At 55.4% G+C, this 27,627-nt stretch overlaps 1 protein-coding gene across 2 annotated transcripts; it reads right to left on the reverse strand.

Moving 5' to 3' along the window:
• Window positions 1-761: 761 nt before the first annotated feature.
• Window positions 762-26,265, reverse strand: PARVG (parvin gamma). 2 transcript variants are annotated; one of them, XM_073006628.1, is made up of 14 exons: window positions 26,199-26,265; window positions 25,650-25,880; window positions 24,181-24,271; window positions 21,308-21,372; window positions 19,670-19,772; window positions 18,322-18,462; window positions 16,916-17,031; window positions 15,491-15,546; window positions 13,862-13,884; window positions 11,476-11,534; window positions 11,274-11,342; window positions 8,975-9,076; window positions 1,597-1,669; window positions 762-1,100 (listed from the first exon to the last, which is right to left on the reverse strand). In XM_073006628.1, exons 3-14 carry the CDS (start codon window positions 24,257-24,259, stop codon window positions 991-993), a joined length of 996 nt encoding a protein of 331 aa, XP_072862729.1. In that variant the 5' UTR covers window positions 24,260-24,271; window positions 25,650-25,880; window positions 26,199-26,265; the 3' UTR covers window positions 762-990. The 2 variants fall into 2 exon arrangements, with proteins under 2 accessions (XP_072862729.1, XP_072862728.1); XM_073006627.1 differs by lacking the exon at window positions 26,199-26,265 and having other exon boundaries at window positions 25,650-26,186.
• Window positions 26,266-27,627: the final 1,362 nt, after the last annotated feature.

The following is a 27,627-nucleotide window of genomic DNA, read 5'->3' on the forward strand; positions in this document are numbered from 1 at the left end:
CTGGCAGCCTCACCCCTCCTCACCAGCCCACCCCTCCCAACCAGCCTCACCCCTCCCCTCCAGTCCCAGCCCTCCCCACCAGCCTCACCCCTCCCCACCAGCCCACCCCTCCCCACCAGCCTCACCCCTCCCCTCCAGCCTCAGCCCTCCCCGCCAGCCTCAGTCCTCCCCGCCAGCCTCAGCCCCCCCCGCCAGCCTCCTCCCCTGCTCCCATCAGCCATCAGCTCAGCCCCACTCCGGAAGCCCTGGACCAACTATGTGCAATTCTCCCACGCAACTCTTATGTGCAGAAAACGCCAAGTCTCACTGGAGCGAGTGGGAAACCACAGCTCCCGAGGATAGACTGGAGACAACCTGAACCCACCAACCAACCGCGAAGATCGTTTCTTTGTGACTTTTGGGCAAAACCCACGAGAGCAGCTGCAGGGCTCAGCCCGGCCTGTGCTGCTTTAACAGTCACTGAATCCACTTCTCCTGGTGGGTGGGAGCGCGGCTATGGAACCATGCGGGCTCCTGCCTTGGAGGGTGACTCTGGGGCCCATCATCCCAAGTGAGAAGCAGGCCAGTGTGGGGACCTGGGCTGGAAAGGCTAGGGTCTGGGGCTGTGGGCCCTGTCCCTGCGAGCCTCCAGCCCTGAGTGATGCCACCTCTCTGGGCTGTCACTAGCCTGGGCCCAGAGGCTGATGTGACCCACACTCACCCCACGGGAGGGAGGCTGTGGGTTTAAGGGCCCTCCGCAGGGCCCTGGCAAGTTCCCAGAATCCTTCCCAGAAATACTTTTATTAAAATAAACTGAGCAAGGCCAGGCAGCTCAAGATGATCTACACAAGGGGGTTCAGAGATAACCTGATGATGGAGACAGGAGACAGGGTGGGAGGGAAGCGGGTCACGAATGCACAGGAAACAGCGGGACTGTGGGAGGACCCCCTGCGGCCTCGGGCCCTCCAGCCGAGCTGACAGGCAGGCTCTGGGCTTTGGGGGCAGTGAGGGTCAATTCAGGGCTCCACGGGGCGTACTGTCCCTGTGTGCTTTCTGCGCGTGCTTGCAGAACAGGCCATAGAGCACCCGCAGTGTGCTCTTGGCATCCTTGTTCACGATGTCTGTGGACCAAAGGAGGGCAGGGCAGCCGGTCAGGCCTGGGTGGCAGTGACCGACCATCTCAGTGTGCCCTGCACTGAGGGCTTTCCTGGCATTCAGGATTTCAGTACTAACACCAGGAGAATCCCTGGAAACCAGGACAGCTGGTTGCCCCAGGCCTGAGTCCCATGCCCGCTGCGTGACCTGCCTCCTCCTCCTGGCCAGTCCTCCCCTGAACCTTCCCATGGTGCCTCCAACACAGCAACTCCTCAAGGTCTGGCTTCTCTGGACAGCCTGTCCCCAGAGACTTTGGTCTCCCCCACGCCAGGACCTCCCCCCCTGGGGCTGCAGGACCCCCTCCCAGGAAACCTTGGCAAGCACCCGTTCTCCACCCCTGCCAGGCAAGAGGACTCTGACAACGCATGCTCATCCCCCAACGCCCTGCACCCTGTTCTGTGGCTTTCGCATGAGGCGGCCACCCAAGGCTGGCCACCATGTGGGCATCTGCCATGCACTCACCTTCAGGGCTGACGGGACAGCTGAGCAGGCCCTCATCCTTCAGCAGCTCCAGCGCCAGGGTGACGTTGTGCAGCTATGATGACAAGGCCCTGTCAGATGTGGGCACAAGCAGCAGCCCCAGGCCAGGCCCTGGGTCCCAAGTGCCAAGCCCTTCCTGTTGTCTACGATGTCCATCATGAGCCCAAATTCCCTACAGCCCCCAAGGATGGGGAGCTCACTCCGTCACACAAACAATCCATGCCTCATTCCTCAGCCACTCACAGTCCCCACTCTGAGCAGGTGCTATACCACACTAGGAACACACATGCATCTAGGGGCCACTGCCATTGAAAAAGACAATCACCAAAGAGGATACCCAGTAGGGATCAGAGAAGGCTTCCTGGTGGAGGTGATGCCTGGTTGTGAGTCCTGCCAGGCAGGGAGAACTACCCAGGGAAAGGAGCAAGGGCCTGGGGTGGCAGAGCCCCTTTGAGAACAGCTGTTTCCCAGGGCAAAGCACAGTGAAGAAATCGGAGGAACCAAGGGGCTCACTGGAGCTCACGAGACAGAAAGTGCTCAAACCAGGTGTGTCCACTCCAATGCCCACAGGAAGCAGACTGGAGACTGGAGTGGTTCCCACCCAGGTGGCTGTCCTTTCCGCCACCGCTTGCCTGGGGTGCAGTCTCAGAGATGGCCCCCTTTAGAGGTAGAGGGTGCCTGAGCATCAGTCAGGTCCCCCAGGGGTTCATTGCTCAGTTTGGTCCCTACCTGGGGCCTCCTTTTGCTCATCTGCAAAGTAGGCTTACCACAGTTCCCCTGTGCCTTGCTGTAGAATATGGTGAGAGCGCAGGAACCCTGCCGGCCCTCCTGCAGTGGGTCCCCTCCCTTCCCATTCTAGCTTCTCCCTTGGGCCTCATCTACAACCAGAGTAGGTCCCAGCCGTTTGCCTTAGGGCAGCAGCCTGGTGTGGGTGAAGGGGGACGAACTCCTGGTTCACTGTGACCTCAAACAGGTCCTCCCTTCTGCCTTAGCCACCAGTAGATCCACTAGAGGGGCTAGACATCCCAGCCCACGGGTCAGCCGTGCCTGGTCCCGTTCCCTCCCTATCTGCCTGGCCACAGCAGTCCCACCAGAGCAGGGCAGTTCCTATGACAACCCAGCCAGGGGCCAAGAAGCCAGGTTGGCTGAGCGTTGGATGAGCAAGGCCAGGCAAGACTCATCCAGAATGCCAGCCTGGCCCAGGCCACCCTCAGCCATCTCCTGGAGGGCCCGAGCAAGAGGACTCTTGGGATCTAGCTTGGATGTCTGTGCACTGCCACCCACCCCTGCCACTAAGTGTCTGACCTCAGACAAGTCACACATCCTGGCTGGGCCTCAGCTGCCTCATCTGTGCCATGCGGATGATGCATCTGTCTGCCTGCCTCTCCAAGGCTGCCATGTGCGTTCAATGTGATGACGGACACAGAATTGAAGCCATAAAGCAAGATTTGAAGGGGAGGATGATGAAGGCACAGGAGCCGGAAGTGGGTTAGCAGAGTCCTTCTCCACTTGGGGACACAAAGATGGAGGGCGGGTCCCAGATAGAAAGGAGTGTATGAGGAGGGTGCCCAGCAGCAGCAGCAAGCCCGCTCCTCTACAGTCAGCCAACAAGAAGAAACGGGCCAGGCACGGTGGCTCATTCCTGTAATCCCAGCACTTTGAGGCCAAAGTGGGCAGATCACCTGAGGTCAGGAGTTCAAGACCAGCCTGGCCAACATGGTGAAACCCTGTCTCTACTAAAAAATACAAAAATTAGCTGGGTGTGGTGGCACATGCCTATAATCCCAGCTACTTGGGAGGCTGAGGCAGGAGAATTGCTTGAACCCAGGAGGTGGAGGTTGCAGTGAGCCGAGATTGCACCATCGCACTCCAGCCTGGGAGACAGAGTGAAACAAAGGCTATCACACGGAGCCAATGCTGCAGCACGCTGCAGGTGCCAATGCGGGGTGAAGCTCTGAGGCTGTCCAGACCAAGATGGACGGGAAGCTCTGAGTGGACAGACCAGAGCATCACCGGAAGTTCCCATCACTGTGTCCCCAGTTCTTCCTCCTAGCCTGGAATATTCTGGGAAACTAGGGTTGCAATTGTTGCTATTGCTCACATTCTCATTATGAATATTATTTGCAGTTACATGGAGAGTACATGTCGGAGGGAGAACAAGACCCTGAGGAACCTGAGGTTCTAGATTCCACACTGTGCTCTCCTGCCTCAAAGTCCCGCCTTTGATATACTCAGTGAGTCAGAATCTCCCAAACTGTAATCTAGGATGGACAGGAAACGGGATATCTGTGGCCAAACATTTTTAGAAACTGATGGATTAAATAAAATAATATGGAAGTCCTTCACTGCAGGACTTATCAGAACCTTGAACGTGTTAGTGGGTCTCATGAACCTTCAAGACTAGACATGTTTCCCCAAGTTATTTATTCACAGAACCCATTTGTCACAGAGCACCTCCTGGGACCAATGCTTTCGAATCACTTTGTTCATTCACTTATTTAAAAAATACTTGTCATCTACTATGTACTAGCCACGCAACTAGTGCCCAAAACAGACCAGACCCCCGCCCTCATGGAGCTTATGCTTTGGGAGCTGCTGTCAACACTGAAAATTATGACATCTGCTTCTGTTTGTCACATTCCTCCTCAATGACACTGAATCCGAACAAAAGATCATCTCCCAGAAGAGCCGACCCTGACTGCAGGGCTATCTCCCGATGCTCTGTCCGGAGATTTTTCTTCCATGTGCGGTTTGAGATGAAGATAAAACCACCACCTTCCACAGAGCCGAGAGAAGGTTACAACCCGGGAGGATGCATGCAAATCCTCCTGGGGAAGAATAATTTAATGTGGAAGGACGCCAAGGATTCCTGGCTCCAGGGATTTGATTTCTGGGAGCAAATGATCCTCTCTCCCCCCGTCCTTAACTTCCGTGCCCATAACCAATGACTGTCTCACATAAACACCATCCGCAAAGAGGGTCTGAGAATGAGAAATCCAATCTCAGGAGGCTACTCTGCCAAGATAACAACTCCACAGGGGCCCACCTTCAGCAAGGGCTGTGTTCCCGCCCTCCGCAGCTGACGACCTCTCCGCACTTCGATTACACATTCCTGCAGCAGAGATTGCCCACAATATGCTGTAAAAATTCATTCTTGGGGTCTGAGCTAAGAGGCTGCTGCTCTTCCCCCACATCTAATCTGACTCATATTCAGAAGTAGGTTCTGAAATCAGTGGATTCAGCAAAGCGGCTGCACACAGCAACATGGAAGTCTGCACATTTGTTCCCGTCTTGTAACTGGGGCTTGGATGGTGCAACAGATTGAGCAGAGGCCTTGCAGCCCAGGGGTGCCCCAGAGCGGCTCCGAGCTGGGTTCCGAGCCCCAGGCCCTCAGCCCACAGGTGGTCCCGCCTGCCCCCTTCCTCCACCTTCTCTCCTCACTGCTCACATTTCAGTGCCTTGCCTTCCCGAGGCAGGCTCAGAACCCAGTCTCAGCCTTGGCTTCAACCCCACTGAGCCCTGGCACCTTCCATCTCCCAGGGGCTCACGCTGGCTTCACAGGAGGGAAACAGGGAGGTCCCTAACTCACTGTGTGCTCTGGGCCAGGCTTCTGTGCCTCTCTGAACTGTTTCCTCTGTGGAAATGGGGATGGGAAGAGTTCCTAACTCCAAGACCCAACATGAGGACTTGCTAGCACATTTGTCCACACTGCCTGTGGGAGATCCCACCATCGGCCCAATTCTGTGCCCACACACTTTAGCAGGGCTGTCCCACGTCACTGCCAAGGCCACAGGGCCTGCTCCAATGGAAGTGGCAGCCTGCCCATTCCAAGCCAGGGCCTCATGCCTTCTGTCTGGTCTCTCGTGTGTCTGCCATTGCCAGGAGGAAAGCGTGCCCGGGCCAGCTGCTGGTCCCAGGAGGAACATGGCAGGCTGTGGCACAGAGCCGAGCCACCCAGCCACGGCAGCCTGATCCCCATCCAGTCCTCAGAGGAGTGACAAAGTCTAACTGAGCCTCCAGCAGCTAAACTCAGTCGACCTGCCGGTCCGTGGGAAGAAATGAGCGTGGTTTTCAGCCCCTAGGTTTTCGGGTGGTTTGTTAAGCAGCACATCTGTGGCAACGGCTGGCCGATGCGGCTCCTCCGAATGGAAGAACCTAGGAAGCAGTGGCCACTCTGCCTGCCATGACCACCAGGACCATAGACACTGGCTGCCCCGGCCTCGCTGCTCTGACCCAGCATCCAGCTCTTGGGAACCACGTCCAGAGCACCTGGCCTCCAGGGAAGATGGAGGCCACACCCACTCAAGATGCATCCCCGTGGGGGCGAGGGACATGGCAGGCTGTGGGCGGTAGGCTGTCCTGGCATGAGGCTGCTGCTGAGCAGCTGGGTAGTCCTGGGTAAGCCTCTCGGGCTCTGGGCTCCTCTCTGTAAAATGGAGATGTAACTCTGCCCCGCCCTCACAGGGGCATGGAGGTAGGATGGGGGAGAGGGCCAGGAGAGGCAAAGTGCAGGGAGCCAACCCCAAGGGAGTGTGGACTATGGTTCAGGGCCCCACAGAGCACTGAGGGACTGCAGAGGAGCTGAGAAGGTGGGCAGAGCTGGCCGCCCGCCCGGGGAAGCAGGTGGGAAGCAAAGCCGGGGTAGGCTGGGCTGAGAGCACAGGCTGTGTGGATGCGAGGGAATGGGGGAGGCCCAGGCCCTGGAGAGCTGGAAGCGGGCCAGAGGTCATGTGGCTGTAGCTGGGAGTCGGCAGGAAGGGAGGAGGGGACGTGGCCGGGGAGGCAGATGGGGCTTGGCAGTTGGGTGGTCCACTTAAAGCAGGGGAGAGGCATAGGGTGGGTGTCCAGGAAGGGTTGAGGGGAGGGGCCCAGAAGAAGAGTCCAGGTAGAGAGGGAGTCTGGTAGGGGCCCAGGGGGGAGCTCACCTGCTACTGGGCCCCAGATAGGCCAAGAGGCCTGATCCAGTGCCAGGGACGCCCTGGGCATGTGAAAGGGATGGAAGCCTTTGTCTCTCTCAGAAACAGCCCCAAAGGCTGGCCCTGGGACTGGGCATGTGGCCCTGCCTCCTGCTTCATCTCTTCAGAAAAAGCTACTGCTGCAGAGAGATAAAGAGGTCCTCCTGCCCCGGGCCACGGGAACCCCAGCATGGATGGAGGTAAGCTGGCTGCCCAGGATCCTGGGCATGCCACCAGCCACCAACACTCCAGCCTGTCCACTGGGATGCACGCCTCCAATGTCACCTCCTGTGAGAGGCAAGGCTGGGGATACTAGGGACCACATGTCCCTCAATGCTTACTCCTCGATGGTTCTCCAAACTCTTTCTTACTACCTGTGTGGCCTGAGTGGGGGGCAGGCATTGTCAGCCCATTTTCAGAGACAGAAAACCTGAGGTCCAGGCAGGCAGGGAGCTGGTGGTGAAAAACACAAGACTCAGGCCTCTTGCCTGGCAGTGACCCAGGGTAAGCCTTGGCCCCCCGTGGACCTCTGTTTCCTTATTTGGAAAGTAGTAAAATCCCTTCTCATGGGCCAGGCCTACCGGGTAGGAAGGGCGCTCCTGACAGGGGAGCAGCCTGTGCCAAAGCCCAGAGGTGGGAGAGCCCAGGGAGCTCGAGGAAGTGGCAGCACACACAACAGGGGCCTGGTGGGGGCGGAGGCAGGACTAGCCAGCGGGCACTGAAGGCTGTACCTGGGGAAGAGGTGGTGGGAGCTGCATCTTCACAGGCTCACCTGCCCTCCCACCTCACCTCCATCACTCTCTCCGTCCCTCTTCCTCAGGTCAAGCCGCAGCCCTCGTGCCTGGATGCAGGCAGCCAGCTCCCAACCAGTCCACCAGCCTCTAGGGTCCACGTGGGAACTGCTGAGCCCCGCAGGTCAGGCCCCACCCTTCCAGCCCCTCTAGCCAGAGTGAAGCACCGACACCTCCCTGACCCATTCCTGTTCTTGCCCCACTCTGAGCCTTTGTTGACACTATTCCCTCCCCTCTGCGAGCCCTTCCTCGGTAACTGTGCAAACCAATCCCCAACCAACCTCCCAGCTCACATCTGATGCAATGCCCTTCTTGACTCCTTGGGATTATTCTAACCCCTCATTGTTCCAGGTCCCTCCTCTGACCCAGGCATCTGAACCAACACATTTTGCTGTGGCCCTGCAAGACCACATGTCACTAGGAGAACAGTGGGCATAGACTGAGAGGTCCCTGAAAGCAGGAGCTCTGCTGGATCATCTTAACATCCCATACAGCTCAGGGCCTGGCACTAAACAGGCCCTCAGGGAATGAGGGAACAGACATGTGGGTAGGGGATGGGTGCGTGAGCAGGTAGGTGGGTGGATGGGCAGGCAGGTGTACGGGTAGATTGGGTGGACCAATAAACAGAACAGGAAGATGGACTGAAGGACAGACAGATGGATGCATGAAAGGACAAGCAGGTAAATGGACAGGTAGGCAAGTGGATGGATGAATGTATGGATGGTCAGACAGACATATAGATAAACTTCCTATGGGTGGGTAGACAGGCAGGCAGGTGGGTGGACGGATGGATGGATGGACTAGGTAGATGAATAAACAGGAAGATAGGTGCATGGACAAGCAGGTGGGTGGATGGATAGGTGGGCAGTTAAATGGATGTGTGCATAGATGGTGGGTGGCTCAGTAGGTGAACAGAAGGGCTAATAGGTGGACGGGTAGGTGGATAATAGGTAGATGGGGATAGATAGATAGGTAGATGATGGATAGAGAGATGGATGGGTGGGTGGGTGGGTGGGTGGATGGATGGATGAGTGGGTGGGTGGGTGAATGGATGGATGGATGGGTGGGTGGGTGGATAGATGGGTGGGTGGGTGGGTAGACGGGTGGATAGATGGGTGGGTAGGTGGATGAATGGATGGTTGGTTGGTTGGGTGGGTGGGTGGGTGGATAGATGGGTGGGTGGGTGGATGGATGGATGGATGAATGGATGGATGGATGGATGGATGAATGGATTGATGGATGGATGGATGGATGGATGGATGGATGAATGGATGGTTGGTTGGTTGGTTGGTTGGGTGCGTGGGTGGGTGGGTGGGTGGATGGATGGATGGATGAATGGATGGATGGATGGATGGATGGATGGATGGATGGATGGATGGATGGATAGGAGAATGGATGAATGGATGGATGGATGGATGGATGAATGGATTGATGGATGGATGGATGGATGGATGGATGGATGGATGGATGGATGGGCGGGCAGACAGAGAGACAAACAAACTTCCCCTACACCCTTCACTTCACCTGGAAGTGAATGAACAGACTGGTCATGTCAATCCTGTATATCTCTTCACCCAGAGGTAGACCATCAAGAAAAATCTTTGGAAAACTTACCATTTCCGCAGGAGAGCTGGGAGTGAGGTAGAATTCCTTTAAGTGCAGGAAGAAGCCTTCAAGTTGTCCAATCAGCAGGAGTAAGATGACCCCATCTGCAAACTACAAAGGTAGGAACTGAAGACTGTCATATGGAAGAAGTCTGGGGAAGCCCACTCTTGTCTTTTACAGGCTGTGTGGCCCTAAGGAAGTCGTACAAGTTCTCTGAGCCTCTGGTTCCTTGGTGAGAAGTGGGGAAGACATTCCTGACCTCACAGGGTTGCAGGTAAAAAGCAGTTTCAGGCTGCCTGGTACACAGTACCTGCTCAGTGAAAAGAGTGCTTTCTAAACTTACTGCAGAATAGCTCATGTCAGTTTTTAAACAGCACACTGTTTCACAAGCTACAGAAACACAGGGGAAAACAGAGTTAAGTGTAAAATTATTCCATCAGAAAAGGCAAAGAGCAGCACACCGGGCTCATCTCGCCGGCTGCCACATTAATATTTCTGCCTGTTCTGTCTGTATGTTCAGAGATAAAGCTGTCGTCCCTGCCACCAGCATATCATATGTTAATATAATCGTATTGAGTCTCTTCAAAGATACAAAACACAGGATGGGATATTGGAAGAAACTGCCATTTGAAGCCCTTAATGGAATTTCCTCATATTAAGCCTGTTTCGATGTTATTAGTTTGGGCCTGAAATCTTTTCTGCCGCTATTCCTTGGTAATACAACTGGAATGCAAGGGACTTCCTTACCCCGTTTTATTGAACAGTCTCTAAATACCACCTTTGCACATGCCATGAGTCTCTAAAACCCATTATTTTACCAAGGGAGAGATAAAGATGGAACAGGTAGAATGTAAATCTCAGAAATCATAATCATCCTGTTTATACCCACATGAAATATAATAAAACTACAAATCTCTCATTTATTTCATACCGGCAGCATGCCAGGTAATATATCAAACATGTGGGGCTCACCAGCTCACGTATCACTCACAACTCTACCAAGTTGCTGTCTTGTACCCACTTTATAAGAAGAGCCTGAGGTTCAGAGAAGTCCAGTAACTCACCCAAGGTCACACAGCAAATGTGGAGGGGTCTCTGCAGAGCCCAGGGCCCATAAGTGGTGAAGGCAGGAGGGAAATGTGTGTCTGGCTGCAGAGCCTGGTACTTCCACCCTGCCATGCTGCCACACCATATCACACACACACTTCTCACGTGGCCACTGTATGAGGTGGTTATAAGCACAAACTCTGGCCCCAGCTGCCTGGGTTCAAATCCCAGGTCCACTACTTATCACTGTGTGACCTTAGACAAGTTAATTAACCTCTCTGTGCCTTAACATCCTCCTCTGTAAGTGGGGTAGTATCGTTCCCACTTTAGAGGATTATGGGGAGGATTCAATGAGCTAACATGGAAAGCATTTTGCCTGCGGACTGGCACATAGTGAGGGCTTTATTGGTTTTAGGGACTAGGCATGGGAGTACATTAACCCCTCCCTCCCCAGCCAATGCCCATCCACAGTCTCTCTGAGAGATCAGCAGCTCTGGCTACCAGCTTCATGAGCCAACTGGTCCATCTGGGACCAGACTCCCTCCCCACCCCAGACCCCAGCACAACCCAGGTGGCCAGATGCCTATGTCATGTCCCATTGAGGCCACTGGCATCCAGCAGACTCCATGCCCACTCTGCAGGCCCTGGGGTTGGCAGCTGCTCTGCTCCTCTGTACCCCCTGCTCCCCCCTGCAGTGTGGGAAGCCTACGGGGACACAGCTTCACTGTGGAAAGCCACAGCCCGCGGTGGGTGCTGACCCCCGGAGATTCCGCTCCTGCTCCTGGGAAAATTCGGCTTCAGTCAGCTGGGGGGGGCTGGGCTCCTCAGGGTGCCTGTGAGAGACACGGAGCCTGCAGACGGCGGGGCTGCGCTGTCACCTACGCCTGGCACATGGCGCAAATCTAATAAATTCTGTTTGGGCGAACACAACCACGCAGGGAAGACTCATGTGCTTCAAGTCTTGGCATCAGCTAGTCTAAGATTAATTATAAAATAAAATTATAACAATGAGAAGCAGTGACGGCCGAGGTGACTCCAGCTTTGTGAAGTGTTCCCACACCCCCAACCCCGGGATCCTACCGTGTCCCTGGTGGCCAGTGCTGCCTGCCAGCAACAGTCCCACTGGGGAGGGAGACCTTAAGCCTCCAAGAGGTGACACGACCCCCACCACACAGCAGGTTCCCAAGGCCTTCAGAACCCTCTGTCCTTCCTACAGCCAGTGGCCCTGCCCTGCCTGGGGACGCCGCAGTTCAGTCCCTACCTGGGTGTCCAGATTCTGCACAGACAGGCCCAGGCGGTCCAGCTTCTGGTTGACAAAGTTCACGATGGCCTAACCAGGGAAGAACACGGGCCTAGCACGCAGCAGGTGTGATGCAAGGACCCGTGATTCCCTCCTACAGCGCAGGTGGGCGGTGGGTGGGGTGGGCGGCCCGAGAGCTGCTGAGAGCTTTGATCTCTCCTACCTCTTTCACTGCGTTCACTTTCTCCGGAGCCAGCTTAAATAATTCATCAAAGACGTCCTCTGCAGACACAGATCCAATAAACACCTCATTACGATGCTATTATCTTTGTGCCAAACAGGGAATTTTTTTTCACAAAAGTTTCTTAGAATAACCAGTCCAGAGGGAGCTGTCGTTTTAGATCATGGTTCTCAAATAAAATAAACCTGGATTTGAGTCACTGCTCTCCTGGCCGTGTGGCCCAGGGGGAGTCACCTTCTCTCTCTGTGCCTCCCTAGCTGGGGTTGTTGCAGAGAGGGAATTCGATAGCAGATAACACACCTGGCCCCGCGGCATAGTGACCGGGCACACAGTAGGACTTCATAAACAGCTGCTCTTCCTGCAGCCGACACCTGTTACTGCGTCGGCACAGCTGCAGCCCTTTATCTACCAGCTGGCCCTCCCTCCTCCCAGGGCCCTGCTCCACTCCCCAGGGCCACGGGAGCTGCTACAGGTGGGTGATCAGGGTCCATGAGTCTCCTCCCCTTGGTTTTAAATTGGCTGAGTGAGGGCTCCTCCCTGCTGCCTCCCCCCACCCCCAAGAGTGTCTGAACCCGCTGCCTGCAAAAGGCCAGCTCTTGCAGCAACTCATTCACTCCCTTGGGGTCTGGGAACAGCGGCTCAGGCCCTGGGGTCCAGTCTCGGGCGCCTCATGTCCTCAGGCTAATGCCCTTTGTGCACAAGCTGGATTCCTGCTATTTGCAGCTAACACACCTCCCATGGGGACACTGGTCCTTGGGCACCAAATACACAGACTGGCCTGAGTTTGCTGTGGCTTCTGCCACTCAGCAGCTGTGTGACTCTAAGCAAGTCACAGCACCCCTCTCTGTTTCAGTTCCCTTGTTAGTGAAGGGGGGAAAGTGGCACCAAATAGCATCATGCACGTTAAAATGCCCTCTGAAATCAATAAACATGGTGGAAACATCAGTGGTCAGGGAAATTGGGTTTCTTCACCCTGTGACACCCACTTCTCGTGCTGCCCCATGCCCAAAATACTGCTCCCTGGGCAACCCCTCACGTCCTCAGGCTGCCCCTCCTGCTACATACACAGATCCCCAGCCAGCCCTCCTTGCCCCTCCCTTCTCCTTTCTCCCCAAACTCAGCCTCCCTCAGCCCCCAATCTCAGAAGCTCCTGGCAGGTTATTATCTCTACCTCTGCAGGTGAAGTGCCCTTCATAGCATCCCTGCCCACATAGCTATGTGTCTAAGTGGGGAGGGTACAGGGAGGAAAAATAGTGTTAGGATGGATGGATATGGGTGAATAGATAGGTGGTTGGATGGGTACATAGATGAATGGATGGATGAATAGGTGGATAAGTGGATAGATGAATGGATGGATGGATAGGTGCATGGGTGGGTGGGTGGGTGGATGGATGGATAGGTGCATGGGTGGGTGGGTGGGTGGATGGATGGATAGGTGCATGGGTGGGTGGGTGGGTGGATGGATGGATAGGTGCATGGGTGGGTGGGTGGGTGGATGGATGGATAGGTGCATGGGTGGGTGGGTGGGTGGATGGATGGATAGGTGCATGGGTGGATAGATGATGGATGGGTAGATGGATGGATGAATGGAAGCATGAATGGATGGATGGAGGGATGGATAAATGGATGGGTGGGTAAGTGGATAGATGAATGGAAGAATGGGCTGATGGATGCATGGATGGATGAATGGATGGATGGATAGGTGAGTAGGTGGATAGGTGGGTGAGTATATAGATGAATAGAAGAAAGGATGGATCCTTAGATGGATAAATGGATGAATGGATGAGTGGGTGAAGAGCTGGTCAGACCACTGACAAAGGAATGGATGCATGAAAGAAGTAGCAACTAGATCAATCCACTGATTGGTGAACAGCTCCGTCAGAAGAGTAGATGCCACATTATTGCCCACTCACTATTGAGCACTGCCCACATGCTGAACACACTCACAAATTATCTCCTTTAACCCTCACTGCCAGTTTAAACGGTGAGTGCCCTTTTATAGATGAGGAAACTGAGGCATGGACAAGTTAAGGTACTTGCCCAAACTTAAGTGGCTAATGAGTGGGAAAACTGGTGTTTGAGCACAGACCACTGACTCCAGAGCCCACACATTTAACAGACTCCACCATCACCGCCTATGTGAATTATAAATCTCTCTCCCCACAGGAATGGTATAATGAGAAAGAGCAGCCAGCTCCGTGATGGACAGACAGAAAGAGGGACAAATGAATAAGAATGAGGCTTGAGATACAAACAGCACGCGACGGGCAAATGAGAGAATGCTCAGCAATTAACCCTCCATCAAGACTCGTCTGCTTTAACAGGTATCAGATAGGAACAGATTTTCAAAAATGAAGAAAGTACTCACTCGGAGGCTGGTCCTTGTCTGTGCTGTGCAGGGGGTGGAAAAAGCAAACAAATGGTTAAAAAAAACCCTGCAAACCTACAATGTCTCAATATGACAAGCATCAGTGCTGGCAAGCTTGCAAAGAAACCGGCATGCTGTGGTTTTCCCGGCAGCTTTGTAGGTAGGGCAGATAGCAGAGAAGGTCTCTGTGGGAAGCAAAGGACAGAAACAGGTTCGTGCCCTTCCCTGAGGCCTCCACACCTATAGCGACATTAGGATTTTGCTGGTTTTGTGGTTCCTGTTTTGTTCTGAGGGAGACACATCACACATGTCTTTAAGTGCACAAGTCGTAAGATTACAGCTTGTGCGTTTCACACACACACACTTGTGTGATCATCCCCACTTACATGCTGCAGACCCTCCCAGCACCCCCCGCCCCCCCACCGTGTTCTCCCTTTCATCCCCTCCCCCCCTACACTGACCACAGCTGCGATTTCTCTTGCCATCTATTGGTTTTGCCTGTCCTGGAAGTTCATGAAAATGAAACCATACCATGTGTTCTCTTTTGGGTCTGGCTTCTTTCACCCCATTTTTATTGTTTTTGAACAATTTTTCTTTGTTTTTTTTTTTTTTTTTTTTTTTTGGTCAGGTTTTTAGATCCACCCCTACCCCATAGAAGAGAAGTTCTGTAGGTCCAGGGCAGGCCAAGTCTCTCTAACCACAGCCCTCCAGAAGAGAGCTGGGCCCCTCGGGGCAGAGCCCAGCAGCCTGGGACAGAGACCTGGGCTCAGCACAGAGGCCAAGGCTGCCAGGAGGGACAGACGCCGTGTGCTGTCCACACAGCTCCAGCAGCAGTCAAGCCTTCAGAGGATGGCAGCCCCCCCTGGCCAGCAACTTGGCTGCATCCCTGGGAGAGATCGTGAGTCAGCGTCACATGGAAGCCAGCAAAGGTGGACCTGCTGGCAGCTGTGCAGCCCCTAGGGCCCAGCCCTCTCCAGGCCCCACCTGTTCTGCTCCACGGGGAAGAGGATGGCCAGCCCCAGGGGGCAGGGAGCAGGATGGCCACACCCCTGGTGGACAGGGAACAGGATGGCCACACCCCTGGTGGACAGGGAACAGGATGGCCACACCCTTGGTGGACAGGGAGCAGGATGGCCAGCCCCAGGGGGCAGGGAGCGGGATGGCCAGCCCCAGTGGATAGTGAACAAGATGGTCATGTCCCAGTAGGTGGGGAGCAGGTGGCCATGCCCCAGTGAGCAGGGAGCAGGATGGCCACACCCCCCAGCGGGTGGGGAGTAAGACGGCCAGCCCCTGGCCATTCAGGGGCCTCTAAGACTCTTACAGCTTTGCAGGGAAAGAGGAACATCCTGCTCACACTAGAGAGACAGATTCACTGGCCCCTGTGCCCCAAACCCAGGGCCCCCCACCCTAGAGAACAAAGCAGGGTGGCTGGGAGGGGCCAGGCAGGGACCTGATTGGAGGCTGGAATGAAAGGGGTCCTGTGTGCTACCGTGGAACACAGGTAGAGAAAAAGCCACAGAGTGTGAGGGCCCTTCCCACAAAGGTTGGGCAGATCTGCCCGGGCCCCGCCCTGCCCCCGTCCACTGCTGTGAGCCCCAGCCCCATCCATGGGCCCTCGTCCTCCCTCACCTGTATTCAGTGAGCTGTTCCACCGACTTCTCTGACTTCAGACCACTCTTGGTGCTCTAAGAAAAATAAAGGGGAAGGAAATTAAATAATCTGGAAAACTCTGGGGCCCAAAGCAGCCCCAGTGTCCCGTTTGCTCTGCATCATCTCTCCTCAGGACAGCCTCCTGGCTTAATTGTCTTTCTTCCCCAGGAGTCTTGAGGTTGGGGATGTGTCTGCCTCACTCCCCGAGGCATCCCCAGAGTCTCACGGCGGGAGGAGGGCCGTATCAGAGCATGTGGCTATGAACAAATGAATGGTGAAGGAGTGAATCAATAAAGTCACCTCTGATTTATGTTGGCAGTATAGACCAAGCCACACAACTGCTTGGTAGGGAATTATAATCAATGGTTTTTAAAAACAGTAGAAGGCCAGGTGTGGTGGCTCATGCCTGTAACCCCAGCACTTTAGGAGATGAAGACAGGTGGATGGCTTGAGCTCAGGAGTTCGAGACCAGCCTGGGTAAAAGGGTGAAACCCCATCTCTACCAAAAATACAAAAAATTAGCCAGGCACAGTGTCTCACACCTGTAGTCCCAGCTACTTGGGAGGCTGAGGTGGGAGGATCACTTGAGCCAGGGAGGTGGAGGTTGCAGTGACCCGAGATTATGCCACTGCACTCCAGCCTAAGCAATAGAGCAAGACGTCATCTCAAAAAAAAAAAAAAAGTAGAAATGACTCTGACTAGGTTTAGCCAAACTTGGCTTATTCTCTTGGGGCAAGTCAGAGGTAAGCCCTCAGACACGAAGCCCCTCTGCATGAGGAACCCAAGGCTGGGGTGGGGCAGGGGAGTCATGGGAAGCAAAGAGCAGGTGGGGCCCCCTATTATGATTCTCAGAGTCTGTCTGGAGAGGGAAGCGTGGATTCTTGAGTATTAACTGCAGCACAGGCAAGCCACACGCTAGACAGAACATCTGAGGGTGGGGAAACCTGGGAAGGCTTCCTGAAAGAGAACGGGACACTGTCACATTCATCAGTGGTCTAACAAGAGACAGCACCCTCATGGTGAGAGTAGTAGTTTTGCCTCAGGGGTGTGAAGGCTCCCTGTGGCTATGAACAGACGGCCACACATGGCTCAGGGATATGGCCTGACAACCCCTGGCCTTAGCCTCTGCCAACCAGATGCCCTCTGCTGAGGTCAAGTGAAGCTGGCCGGCCATGGACCTCCTCATGTCCCCAGGCCTCTGCCAGCCCCACTGGACTCTTACCAGCCTGTCCCCAGCTCCAGACAGCACCCCTTGGCCGTCCTGGCCGGATTCTATTTCACAGGGTTCCCTGAAACTCACCCTGGGTGAGCCCCGCCCCAGCCAACTCCACCCACGCAGGGTAGGCAATGGCGACCCAAAACGTTCAACTTCTGCTTACAAATCCCTGGGGGCCCAGCTGCTACCTCAATGGTGATGACCTCCACCTGGACGTTGGTTGGGAGGGACAGGTTGGGCTGGAAGCGCTTGGCCAGGGCCACAAGGAGGTGCAGGGTGGACAGCAGGTCCTTGTTGAAGATGGCTGGGAAGAGAGTGGAGATAGGTCAGAGCCCAGGGGGCCGCCAAAACGTGCAGCCAAATGCAGCCTTCCTCATTGTCAGAACAACCATCTGCAGATGAAGGAGGTGTGTCCAGCCTTCTGCAGAGCAGAGATCTGGAGATACATGTTCAGAACCTAAAAATCATCACACTTCACCCCGTCATCCCTCTTCTTAGAATATAGCCCAGGAGTATGATCTACCTTGTGGAAGGAGCTCTAGACACAAAGATGTTCACTGCAGCACCGTTTACAATTGGAAACAACCAAGTGACCTCTGGGAAGGCACTGGCTGAACGATCATTAGGTTTCAGCTCAATGTGACTTAATTCAAGGTTGATTTCATCAACATCAGTTACTGATTGTGAGACCTCACAGGTTGCGAATGCAGGCGCACGTGACCCAACAAAACCTGGGTTTGAAAACTGACTCTGTTAAACCCTCACCGCCCAACCTTGGAGAAGCTGCTTAACTTCTTTCAGCCTCAGTTTCCTCACCTGGGATGGGGGTTGAGGGGATAGAGAGAATTGAAGGGGAAGAAATCTATACCAAACTGTGAACCAGGTGGGGTAGGGAATTTTAGGTGCTTGGCACACTCTTTTGTTTTTTGGTGTTTTTTTGATACGGAGTCTTCCTCTTATAGCCCAGGCTGGAGTGCAATGGTGCTATCTCAGCTCACTGCAACCTCCGCCTCCCAGGTTCAAGCAATTCTCCTGCCTCAGCCTCCTGAGTAGCTGGGATTACAGGCACCTGCCACCACGCCCAGTTAATTTTTATTTTTAGTAGAGATGGGGTTTCATCATGTTGACCAGGCTGATCTCGAACTCCTGAGACCTAAGGTGATCCGCCCACCTCGGCCTCCCAAAGTGCTGGGATTACAGGCGTTAGCCACCGTGCCCAGCCAGGCACACTCGTTTTTTGTACAAGCAGGACCTGCAGATATTCCAATACTTTAACGAAATGAGAGTGAGGATGGGCTGACCACGGTGCTTGGAACTCAGCAGTGACTGTCATTCTCCATGAGACCGTTTGCCATCCTTGGGCTGCACTTTGCTGCAGCAACACCCTCCAGGGCACAGACACGTGCTGGGCTGTTGGCTGCTCTGCCAGATGCCTGACTGTGGCTGCCCGAGGCTTCTACCTCCTTCCTGACTCCCAGTTGTACCCCTGCTGGGAGGAGGATGAGCACGCTTTCCTGGTGGGTGAGAAGCCTGGAGCAGAAGGACCCCAGCGGCCCCACACTCCCCCGGGGTGGCCAGGTTGCAGCCCACATACTCTCCACGCTCCACTTGGCTTGCCGCTCCTCCAGCTGCAGACTCCGGTTCACGGCCTCCAGCACCACTGTGAGCTTGTGCTTCTGGCTTGCGGCTGTCAGGGCGATGTCCTCTGCTTCCAGCTTGAGTGCCGCCAGCCTCTCTGGAGGCAGGAGAGGGTGGTGAGGGCCCCTGGCTGGGGGCAGCTCAGAGAGCACCTGGGGACCCTTCAGGAGGCTGAGCCTGCCTGGTGCTTCAGAGAACATGGGTCTGGAGAGCTCATTCTTGGTGTTGGACCCTGGGCCACACCTACAGCCTCAACCAGGTATGCCCTCCAGCTCTCAGGAATTGGTGGGGTATGCAGGCCACATGATGTGAGCAAGTCTCAGCCCCCTGAGCTGGTCGAGACAGCCCACCTCACCTTGATCAGCCTGTGCCTGCAGCCCTTGCTCTTCTGCACAGCTGTGTCTACTTCATCTCTGCAGGGCAGTGTGGCCTTGTGGTTAAAGCCTACACTCCTAGGCTTCTATCCTGAACCCCCTGCTTCTCTAACTGTGAGACCTTGGACAAATTATGAGCGTTTCAGAGGCTCCCTTTCGTCATCTGTTAAATGGGGATAGTAACAGCACAGGGCTGTTCTGACGATGAACTGCGCCTGCTACGTGGGACATGCCGGGAAGTGCTAGCCACATGAGTGGCATTGTGCAGCCCATCTCCAAAGAGCTCGGCGAACAATGCGGAGGCTGGCCCCAGGCGAAGTGCTGAGGACATGGAATCGGGCCTATCCGTGGCCTCCAAGACCACAGTTGTGTGCAGAAGAGATGCGTAGACCAGACATGACCACACAAGGGCAAAGGGAGAGGGTAACTCTGGGGCTTGTGGGGACACTTGCCCGGGGCCAGGAGGAGGCCCTGAGAATGCACACCCCCAGCAAAGCCCCTTGGAGCTTTCCAGACTGAGGAGGAACATGGAGGCAGGAGCCCAGTCCTGTCCCCAGCCACCCAGGACTGCCCGTTTTCTCTCCAGCAGCCTGGGACAGCCCGAGGGCAGGGACCATGGGTTCTTTTACCTCCCAGCACCTCAAAACAGTAGGCACTCAATAAGTGTTGGAGAGGCAGTGTGGTGTGGTGGAAAGGTCACCAACCCAGGTGTCAGAGCCCCAGCCTGAGCCCCAGCTCGGCCCCCTCACTCATGGGCCATGGACAGCGCCTCCATCTCCCCAGCCCAGGCCCACCTAGAAAGTGAGACAGGTGTGCCTAAACCCGGGGTCATTGCGGGGACAGAGGGAGAGAGCCCAGCTGTAGGGCCTGGAGGGGCCAGGTCAGGAGGATGGGGCCAAGGCCCAGGCAGCCCCAGAAACAGCCACTTACGGAATAGGTGGTGCAGGATGAGCCCGTCGAACATGTCCTCCTCCAGGCTGCGGACCACAATGTGCTCGGGGAGGAGAGTGGTGTTGATCCACTCCATCAGCACCTGCAGGCCCCAAGGGGACAACTTTTGGGGGGATGGGGGCTTCTCACCTGGCCCTACACTTGGCTTGGAACGCCTGCCAACTCCTACCCATCTTTCAAGACCTGGTCAAATGTCACCTCCACTGGGAAGCCCTCCTTGATCTCCCAGGCTCAGTTAGGGGCCTGCTCTGGGTTACTGCAGACTCCCTGCTTCTCTTCATCACAAACCTGAGCAGCGTGGGGCTGTCATTATCATGTGTGAGGTTTTAGTACCAGGAAGTGGGGTACTACCATAGCAAATACCTGGAAATGGGGAAATGGCTTGGGGAATGGAAAGAATTGGACAATGAACACTCGATAGAAAAAGCCTAGATTGCCCTGAAGAGACGGTCAGTAGAAACATGGATTTTTTTTTTTTTTTTTTTTTTTTTTTTTTTTTTTTTGAGACAGTGTCTCGCTCTGTCGCCCAGGCTGGAGTGCAGTGGCCGATCTCAGCTCACTGCAAGCTCCGCCTCCCGGGTTCAGCCATTCTCCTGCCTCAGCCTCCCGAGTAGCTGGGACTACAGGCGCCGCCACCTCGCCCGGCTAGTTTTTTTGTATTTTTAGTAGAGACGGGGTTTCACCGTGTTAGCCAGGATGGTCTCGATCTCCTGATCTCCTGATCCAACTGCCTCGGCCTCCCAAAGTGCTGGGATTACAGGCGTGAGCCACCGCGCCCGGCCTGCAGAAATACGGATGTTAAAGGTGCTCCATCCCAGCCTGAGCTGGGATGACGTGTCAGCACCCCTCCAGGTCTTCCATGCAAAACCACGGATGGTGTCCCCAGTGCCAGGCACAGGGCTGGGCCAGGTGTGCTGGTCAAAGTTGGGAAAGGTGGATGGATGGAGGGAATAGGAAGGATGATGGAAAATGGCCCAGAAAGCCTCTGGGTAGGGAAGATGGTGTAGGCCAGGAGGCTTCCCTGGAGGAGGCAACAGAGAGGCCATGTGGAGACTGAAGACATAGAGGCTGAGGGAAACAGAGGCCTGGAGCCCACCTGTGCCCAGCTGGTCCAGTGGCCATAGCAGCAGACCCATGACCAAGGAGAGAACTGAGCACGGGTGACCCAGGCCCACCGCCACCACCTCACCAGTTCTCCTACACCTTGGGCAGCCAAGCTGGGGAGGAACACCGGCTTAGGGGCTGGCAGCTCGTGTCAAACCACAGCTCCGTAATGGGCAGCTGCATGCCCCTGACAGATCAGGTCACCTGTCTAAGCCTCGTTGTCTGTCCTGTCCCCAGGATATAGGGGACAATAGATTCCCCTCAAATCCCATGAGGTTGCTGGGATGGTGTCTGTGAAGGCACACAGTTGGTGCTCAATAGATGTTTGTTCATGCAGGCTCTGTGGGTGACTTGCTCCATTCAACAGGCCTCCCAGGGGTCTTCGGGGGTTGCCACACCCCAGCCTGAGGTCAAGGAATGGGGGCGGCCTGCTGTCCCCGCCCCGTGGAGGCCGTTGCCTGGTCTGCCAAGAAGAGGCACCCAGGGAAGTCAGGGCTGTGGACGCTGCTGTACCTTCTGCAGTTCTTCAAATTTAGGGTCCTTCCGGGAAGTGGGTGGCAGGTATCTCTTCTTTCCTCCTGGAAGCAGAGTGGGTATGACAAGCGCGTGGGGACCCTGTGGGGTGCTTGGCCACGCTCCCTGCAGGTCACCCACAGAGTCTGGCACCACGGCCCCAGGGGCACTGGCCTTGCCACTTCCGCCCCAGTGTGCTTTCCCTCATTTCCCTCACAAACACCAGCTCATCCTCAGACACTGCGGCATTTATACTTTGAGACATAAACTCGGAAGTTATTTCTTGATTACTTGACATTCAAAGTTAACTGGGCATACTATGTTTTATCTGGCAACCCTACCTATTTAGGTCAAGTGAAACCCCAGCCAGAGAGGGGAGGAGGTGCCCAGGCTCACCAGGCTCTAAGGGGCAAAGGTGGGACTTACCCCAGGTCTGCCAGGCCCCTCCACGGCCCCTCTCGTAGTCAGACTCCCTGGGGCAGCCCTTAGAGGCCCAGCAGCTCCTCTTCCCCAAGGCCATGGCCAGCATCTGCCCATATTTTAGACTCACAGAACCCACAAAATGTCAGGGCCGAGAAGGACCTCTGAGACCAACTAGTTCCAACGTACATGGGGGGAAACTGAGTCAGCAGTGGGGACTGTCTTGCCTAAATTCACAAAATGCATTGTCTCTCATGTGACTCCAATAAAGGCTTTTCCTAGACATTCGGAAAATCTTCAAGTACTACCCAACCCCGTGTCTTCTGATGAATGGGAAGGCAACAGCATCATGGGTTGATGTGCCCAGCACAGGGCAGGCTCTCAGCAAATGCTTGGGCGAGTGAGCAGGTGAGTGAATGAACAAATGAATGAATGAATGAATATGGTGCTGTCCCTTCCTGGAGCAGACTTCCTGCCACTTGAATCGTCTAATATCCCAGCTCTGCTTGACAGAACTTTAAGTATCTTAAATCAATTGTAAAACAAAAAATTCATTTTTTTTTTTTTTTATAGTAACTAAGTCCTACTATCCTAACTCAGCAACTTTCCTCAGGACACTTTTTTTTTTTTGAGATGGAGTCTTGCTCTGTCGCCCAGGCTGGAGTACAATGGCCGGATCTCAGCTCACTGCAAGCTCTGCCTCCCGGGTTCACGCCATTCTCCTGCTTCAGCCTCCCGAGTAGCTGGCACTACAGGCGCCCGCCAAGTTTTTTGTATTTTTTAGTAGGACGGGGTTTCACCATGTTAGCCAGGATGGTCTTGATCTCCTGACCTCGTGATCCACCCATCTCGGCCTCCCAAAGTGCTGGGATTACAGGCTTGAGCCACCGCGCCCAGTCTCCTCAGGACACTTTCTAATCTTCAATGGTTTAAACACAGAATACCAGACGGTGAAGAAGCCAGCCAGGTGACTCTGGACCAAGCTTGTCCCCTCTGGGGTCTCACCTGCCGCACCAGGGACCCTATTGGCCCTGGAGTTCTCGCTCCATAACACCTATTTAAAAGGTGGCATTCAGGCCGGGCGCGGCGGCTCATGCCTGTAATCCCAGCACTTTTGAGAGGTCGAAGCAGGTGGATCACTTGAGGTCAGGAGTTTGAGGCCAGCATGGTAAAACCCCATCACTACTAAAAATACAAAAATTAGCCAGGTGTGGTGGCAGGTGCCTATAATCCCAGCTACTTGGGAGGCTGAGGCAGGAGAATCTCTTGAACCTGGGAGGTGGAGGCTGCAGTGAGCCAAGATCGTGGCACTGCACTCCAACCTGGGCAACACAACGAGATTTCTGTCTCAAGAAAAAAATAAATAAAAATTAAAAGGCGGTATTCACAGGAGCTGGAGAAAGCTGCATTCTGTTCCCTTCCCTTAAATTATTTCACACATTTTCTTTGTCAGCACATTTATGTTTTTGTGGTTACATGAATTCCAATGAGTTCACCTAAAGCCCTTCCCCCTGGGCCATCTGGTTGCTTCCTGCTGCGCTGTTGTTCGTTTCTTTCAGAGAACACAGGGAGGGTGACAGCTCTGGGCACCTGCACCTGTCCTTCTTTTGAGCCATCTCCTAGAAAGGAGGTTTCAGGGACTGTGGCCAACCCCCCAAAGAGCTCATGACACAGAGCTTTGCTGAAAGGGTGACCCACACTTGTTGAATTGCTCCATCCTATGCTCACCCCACTTTTGAAAGAGACCCACACGTGTGAGGGGAGCACATCAGGAGCCCCACACTCTGCAAAGCATCGCTGCCTGGTGGGCATCGCTGTGGGGTGGGCATCGCTGCCTGGTGGGCATCGCTGTGGGGTGGGCATCGCTGCCTGGTGGGCATCGCTTGGGGTGGGCATCGCTGCCTGGTGGGCATCGCTTGGGGTGGGCATCGCTGCCTGGTGGGCATCGCTGTGGGGTGGGCATCGCTGCCTGGTGGGCATCGCTGTGTGGTGCATGTGGAACCCCAGTTCTGGGACCACCCTCCTTGGGCTCAGAACCCAGCTCCACCACTTGCTAAGAGGTTCCTGTTGCTGTGGCACGTTATCCCTTGTGCCTCAGTTTCCTCATCTGTATAAAGTAGGCAATGACGCCCACCCTTGGGAATAAACGAGTTGCTATAGGTAAGAGGTGCTGGTGTAGCAGAGGCACACAGAAGGCTCCCAGGACAAGAGCAATTGGTATTCACCATCGTAATCCACACCGTCTCTCACCTGGAGAGAAGAGGTTCTAGCTCTGCAGAAGGTTCCAGGAGGAGGAGTTGGGTCAACCATAAAGCAGAAGGCGGAGGCAGGGGTGAGCAGAATTGGGCACTCAGCTGACAGCTGGGAAGGCACTGCATGTCCCAGGCATGGCCAGGCTCGCTCTTGCCATGCAGACCCTCACCCTCCGCCCTCAGACCCACGTGGGCACACACCTTGTGAGAGCATCTCCTCCGCTGGGGGCTCCACCCCTTTGGGGAGCTGCAGCAGGTCGTACAAGGACTCCAGCTCCATCACCTCCCAATCCTGTACAGAGGAGGCGGGAGAGGACGTCATGGTCTGAGAAACCCCAAATTCACTGAGCCCCTCATTTCCTCTAGACCTGGAGGCAGAGAAGGAGGGTAGGAGCCGGGCTCCAGGGGCACATCATCATGCCAGCCTAGGCGGGGGGTACGGGCCCTGTGAGAAAGAGCCCTTGAACCAACCCTTGCGGGGTGACGGGGTAGAAAAAGGCCCAGAAGCTGAGGGCGGACACAGCCAAGCAGACTTGGTGGGGAAGTGGTCCTTCCTCAGGCAGGTGCAGAGCGGCTGCTCACCACGCTCTTGCAGCCCCCAGCCCTCTACCCAGTGACCCCCACCGCACCCCAGTCAGGACAAAGCAGGTACAGCTCGCTCCTCAGAGCTTGTCAGCTTGAGCTCAAGGGAAACCTCCCCGGTCGGCCTGTGTGGGGCTGGCTGAGGTGGATGTGTGGAATGGTGACATCTCCCATCCCATAAACCGGAAGGGCCAGGGTTGACAGAGGCACTGTTCATCTTCCTCGTCCTCATTACGGGCAGAAGACTGGGCTCGCCACATGCCTGGGACAGGGGCAGACCCAGAGGCCAGCCCAGCCCTCCTTCCGGTTCCCCTGGCTCACTTCCTCTCCCGCAAAGGCTTCGCCAGCTCAGCTGGCGCCTTTTGGCCTCCCTCCTCCTCCCTCTTCAGCCCCTGGGTCTTCTCAGTGTTTTCAAACTCAATCAGACATTGGGGTGGGGGATCACACGGCAGAAGTTGGTGGCCAGAGCAGGGAGCCCCCAGAGCTGTGGGAGACGGAGGCATTCATTCGACCGGACAGCCAGCCTGGGGTGGGGGATGCCAGACTCCATCCTGCCCTGTACCGTGGAGGTGGTGGGGAACCCAACTGACTCCCAGCCGCTTAATCCCCAAGCTGAGGGCCATGGTCAGAGAAGACGAAAGCACCCGGCCTGGGTATCAGGAAGCCTGTGTCCCAGGCCAGCTCCTCCTCACTTGGGCTGTGTGACGTTGGGCAAACCCCCTGCCCTCTCTGGTCCTGGATGCAAGCTTACAAGGAGGGCCTGGACTCAATGCTGCCCAAAGGGATCAGCAGCCTGGGCAAGCCCCTTCCTGGCCCCAGGGCCTCAGTTTCTTCACCTGGAGACGGAGTGGTTGGCTGAAGTTCAGGGACAGTAACTCCTCCGTAGAACAGGGCGGGAGGACTCCGAGCAGCCTCCGAGCAGGGGCAGCGGGAGGGGCCGTGGGGACTCAAGGTCCCGCTTTACCGAGTCCCTTCCCCAGGTGGCCTCGGCTGGGACTGCACTCTGGGATCCTTCCCAGGTGGTGTCTGGGCCCCTCCCTCCATGACCCCCAGCACCCAAGTGTGGTGGCCCCGATGTCAGAACTCACCCAACCGCTTTCTCCACGAAGGAGAACGAAGGCCTACTGGGTGCAAAGTGTGGTCCCTGGGTTCCGAATGAAAGCAGGTTCCGGGTTCTTCTGGGGGCTTTGGGGACCAGGCCAGGAGGCAGGAGCCCCGCCGTTCACTTCCTCCAGGGCCCGCTCAGCCGGCAGGAGCTTCCTCCTCTCTGAAGTAGGGCCCAAAGGGGCGGATGCCGTGAAAGTGAAGCTGCCACAAACCTACAGAAAGTTCTGCCCGGAGTCCCAGCGCTCGCCGTGCCGCCTGGGCCCCAGGGGTTCTGCAGGCCACTTAAACTCAATGCTTCTATTTCTCTCCCTCTCCACGCCTTCCCTAAATCACGGCAGTTTCCCCGCAGGCTGTTCACCTCCAAAATGGCAGCTACTTAGGCCAGAGCCTGGGGTCGACCGCCACAACCCACCACCAGCACCCTGTCAGCCTGGCCACCACGCTCCATCCCGCACCGCCGTCCTGCCACCTCCACACCCCGCCCTGGGCCAGGTGTGTTCCTTTCCGGGGACCACACAGGAGCCTCCTACCTGGACTCTGAGCTGCAGCCTTCCCCACGCCCCCTGCCTGCCCCTGAGCTGAGTCTCCCACAAGCCCTCGGAGGAGTGAGTCACTTCCTGTCCCCACTCACTCAAACCCACCAACGGTGCCCAATAGCTCTTAAAATAAAATCCAGGCTGTGCAGCCCAGCCCATGAGCCCCAGCATGAGTAAGCTGCCAGCCACACCTGCGTCTTCATCCCCCAACCTCTCTCCTGGCTACAGCGACCACCTGCCTCCCTGCCTTGGTATCTTCACATGTCCTGTTCCCTCCACCTAGAAGCCCCTGCCCCAGTTTTCACGTGGCTGAGTCTCTATCCTTCACACCTGCTTAAATGCCTCCTCCTCTGGGAAGCCTTCCCTGACTGCCCTTCCTGAAGTAGGTCCTCCCTATAATTCTTTACCATGGGCCCTGGAGCTTTCCTTCACGGCACTTAAACCCATAGCATTATTGGCTCAGCTGGTCGGTCAGCTGGTGTGTGACGCCCGCCTCCCCACCAGACCTCTGCTCCTCAGGAGCTGCTATGGTCTCTCTCAATCACGGTTACATACCCGTGTCTAGAACAATGCTTGGCACGAAGCGGGCTCAGCGAATAAATATTGATGGTTGTTGTTGCCGAGGGGATCCGGAAGGCTTTCCAGAGGAGAATGGGGCCTTGACGGTTGCATAGGAGTTTGCAGCAAAAGAAGGGGTGAGAACGTGGCAGGTGGAGAAAACAGCGTATGCAAAGGCGTAGAAGGGTTCGAGAAGGAGAGGTCTCAGCACAGCAGATAGTCAGAGAAACACTTCAGACCCGAGCTGGTCTCTCAAGCTGGAATCTTCACCATCTGGGCTGAAATGGTGTTTCCCTAGCAACAGGTGACTGGGAAGCTATCCACCCTTTCTGACAGGTTAGGCAGAAAGTGGCTAAATGAGGTGGGCTGCAGGTGTAAGGAGTGTGTGAGAGCAGGAAAGTAGGGTTGTTTACGAGAAGTTAATATAAAAATGACAAAACTTAGTACTGGTATTGTTGCTAATATTTATGGAGTCATTGCTGATGAACCAAACATAATTTTAAGGGCTCTCATTTTACTGGAAACTTCCTTGTGAGGTGAGTACAATCATCACCCCCATATTACAGAGGAAGAAACTGAGGTACATGCTTCAGTCCCTGCCATTCTGATGTGCCCGTGCTAGACTGGGGCTTGTGGCAGGTGGGGCGAGGAGCCACCATGCAGGACCTATTTTGCTGGGGTGTGTGTAGCAGGCTCAGCCCAGCTCTGGACCCAGTGGTTCTGGTGGTGGCTTCTGACTCTGGATCACAGCCATGTAGGTGTAGCAGCCCCAGTCCCAGCAGCAAAGAGACGGTGCTTTCCCATGTGCTAACGGAAGACTGTTTAATAAAGGGACAGCTGGGGCAGGGTTAAAGGAACCCAGAAG

Source organism: Chlorocebus sabaeus, chromosome 19 (assembly GCF_047675955.1).
Source record: "Chlorocebus sabaeus isolate Y175 chromosome 19, mChlSab1.0.hap1, whole genome shotgun sequence".
Lineage (NCBI taxonomy): Eukaryota > Metazoa > Chordata > Mammalia > Primates > Cercopithecidae > Chlorocebus > Chlorocebus sabaeus.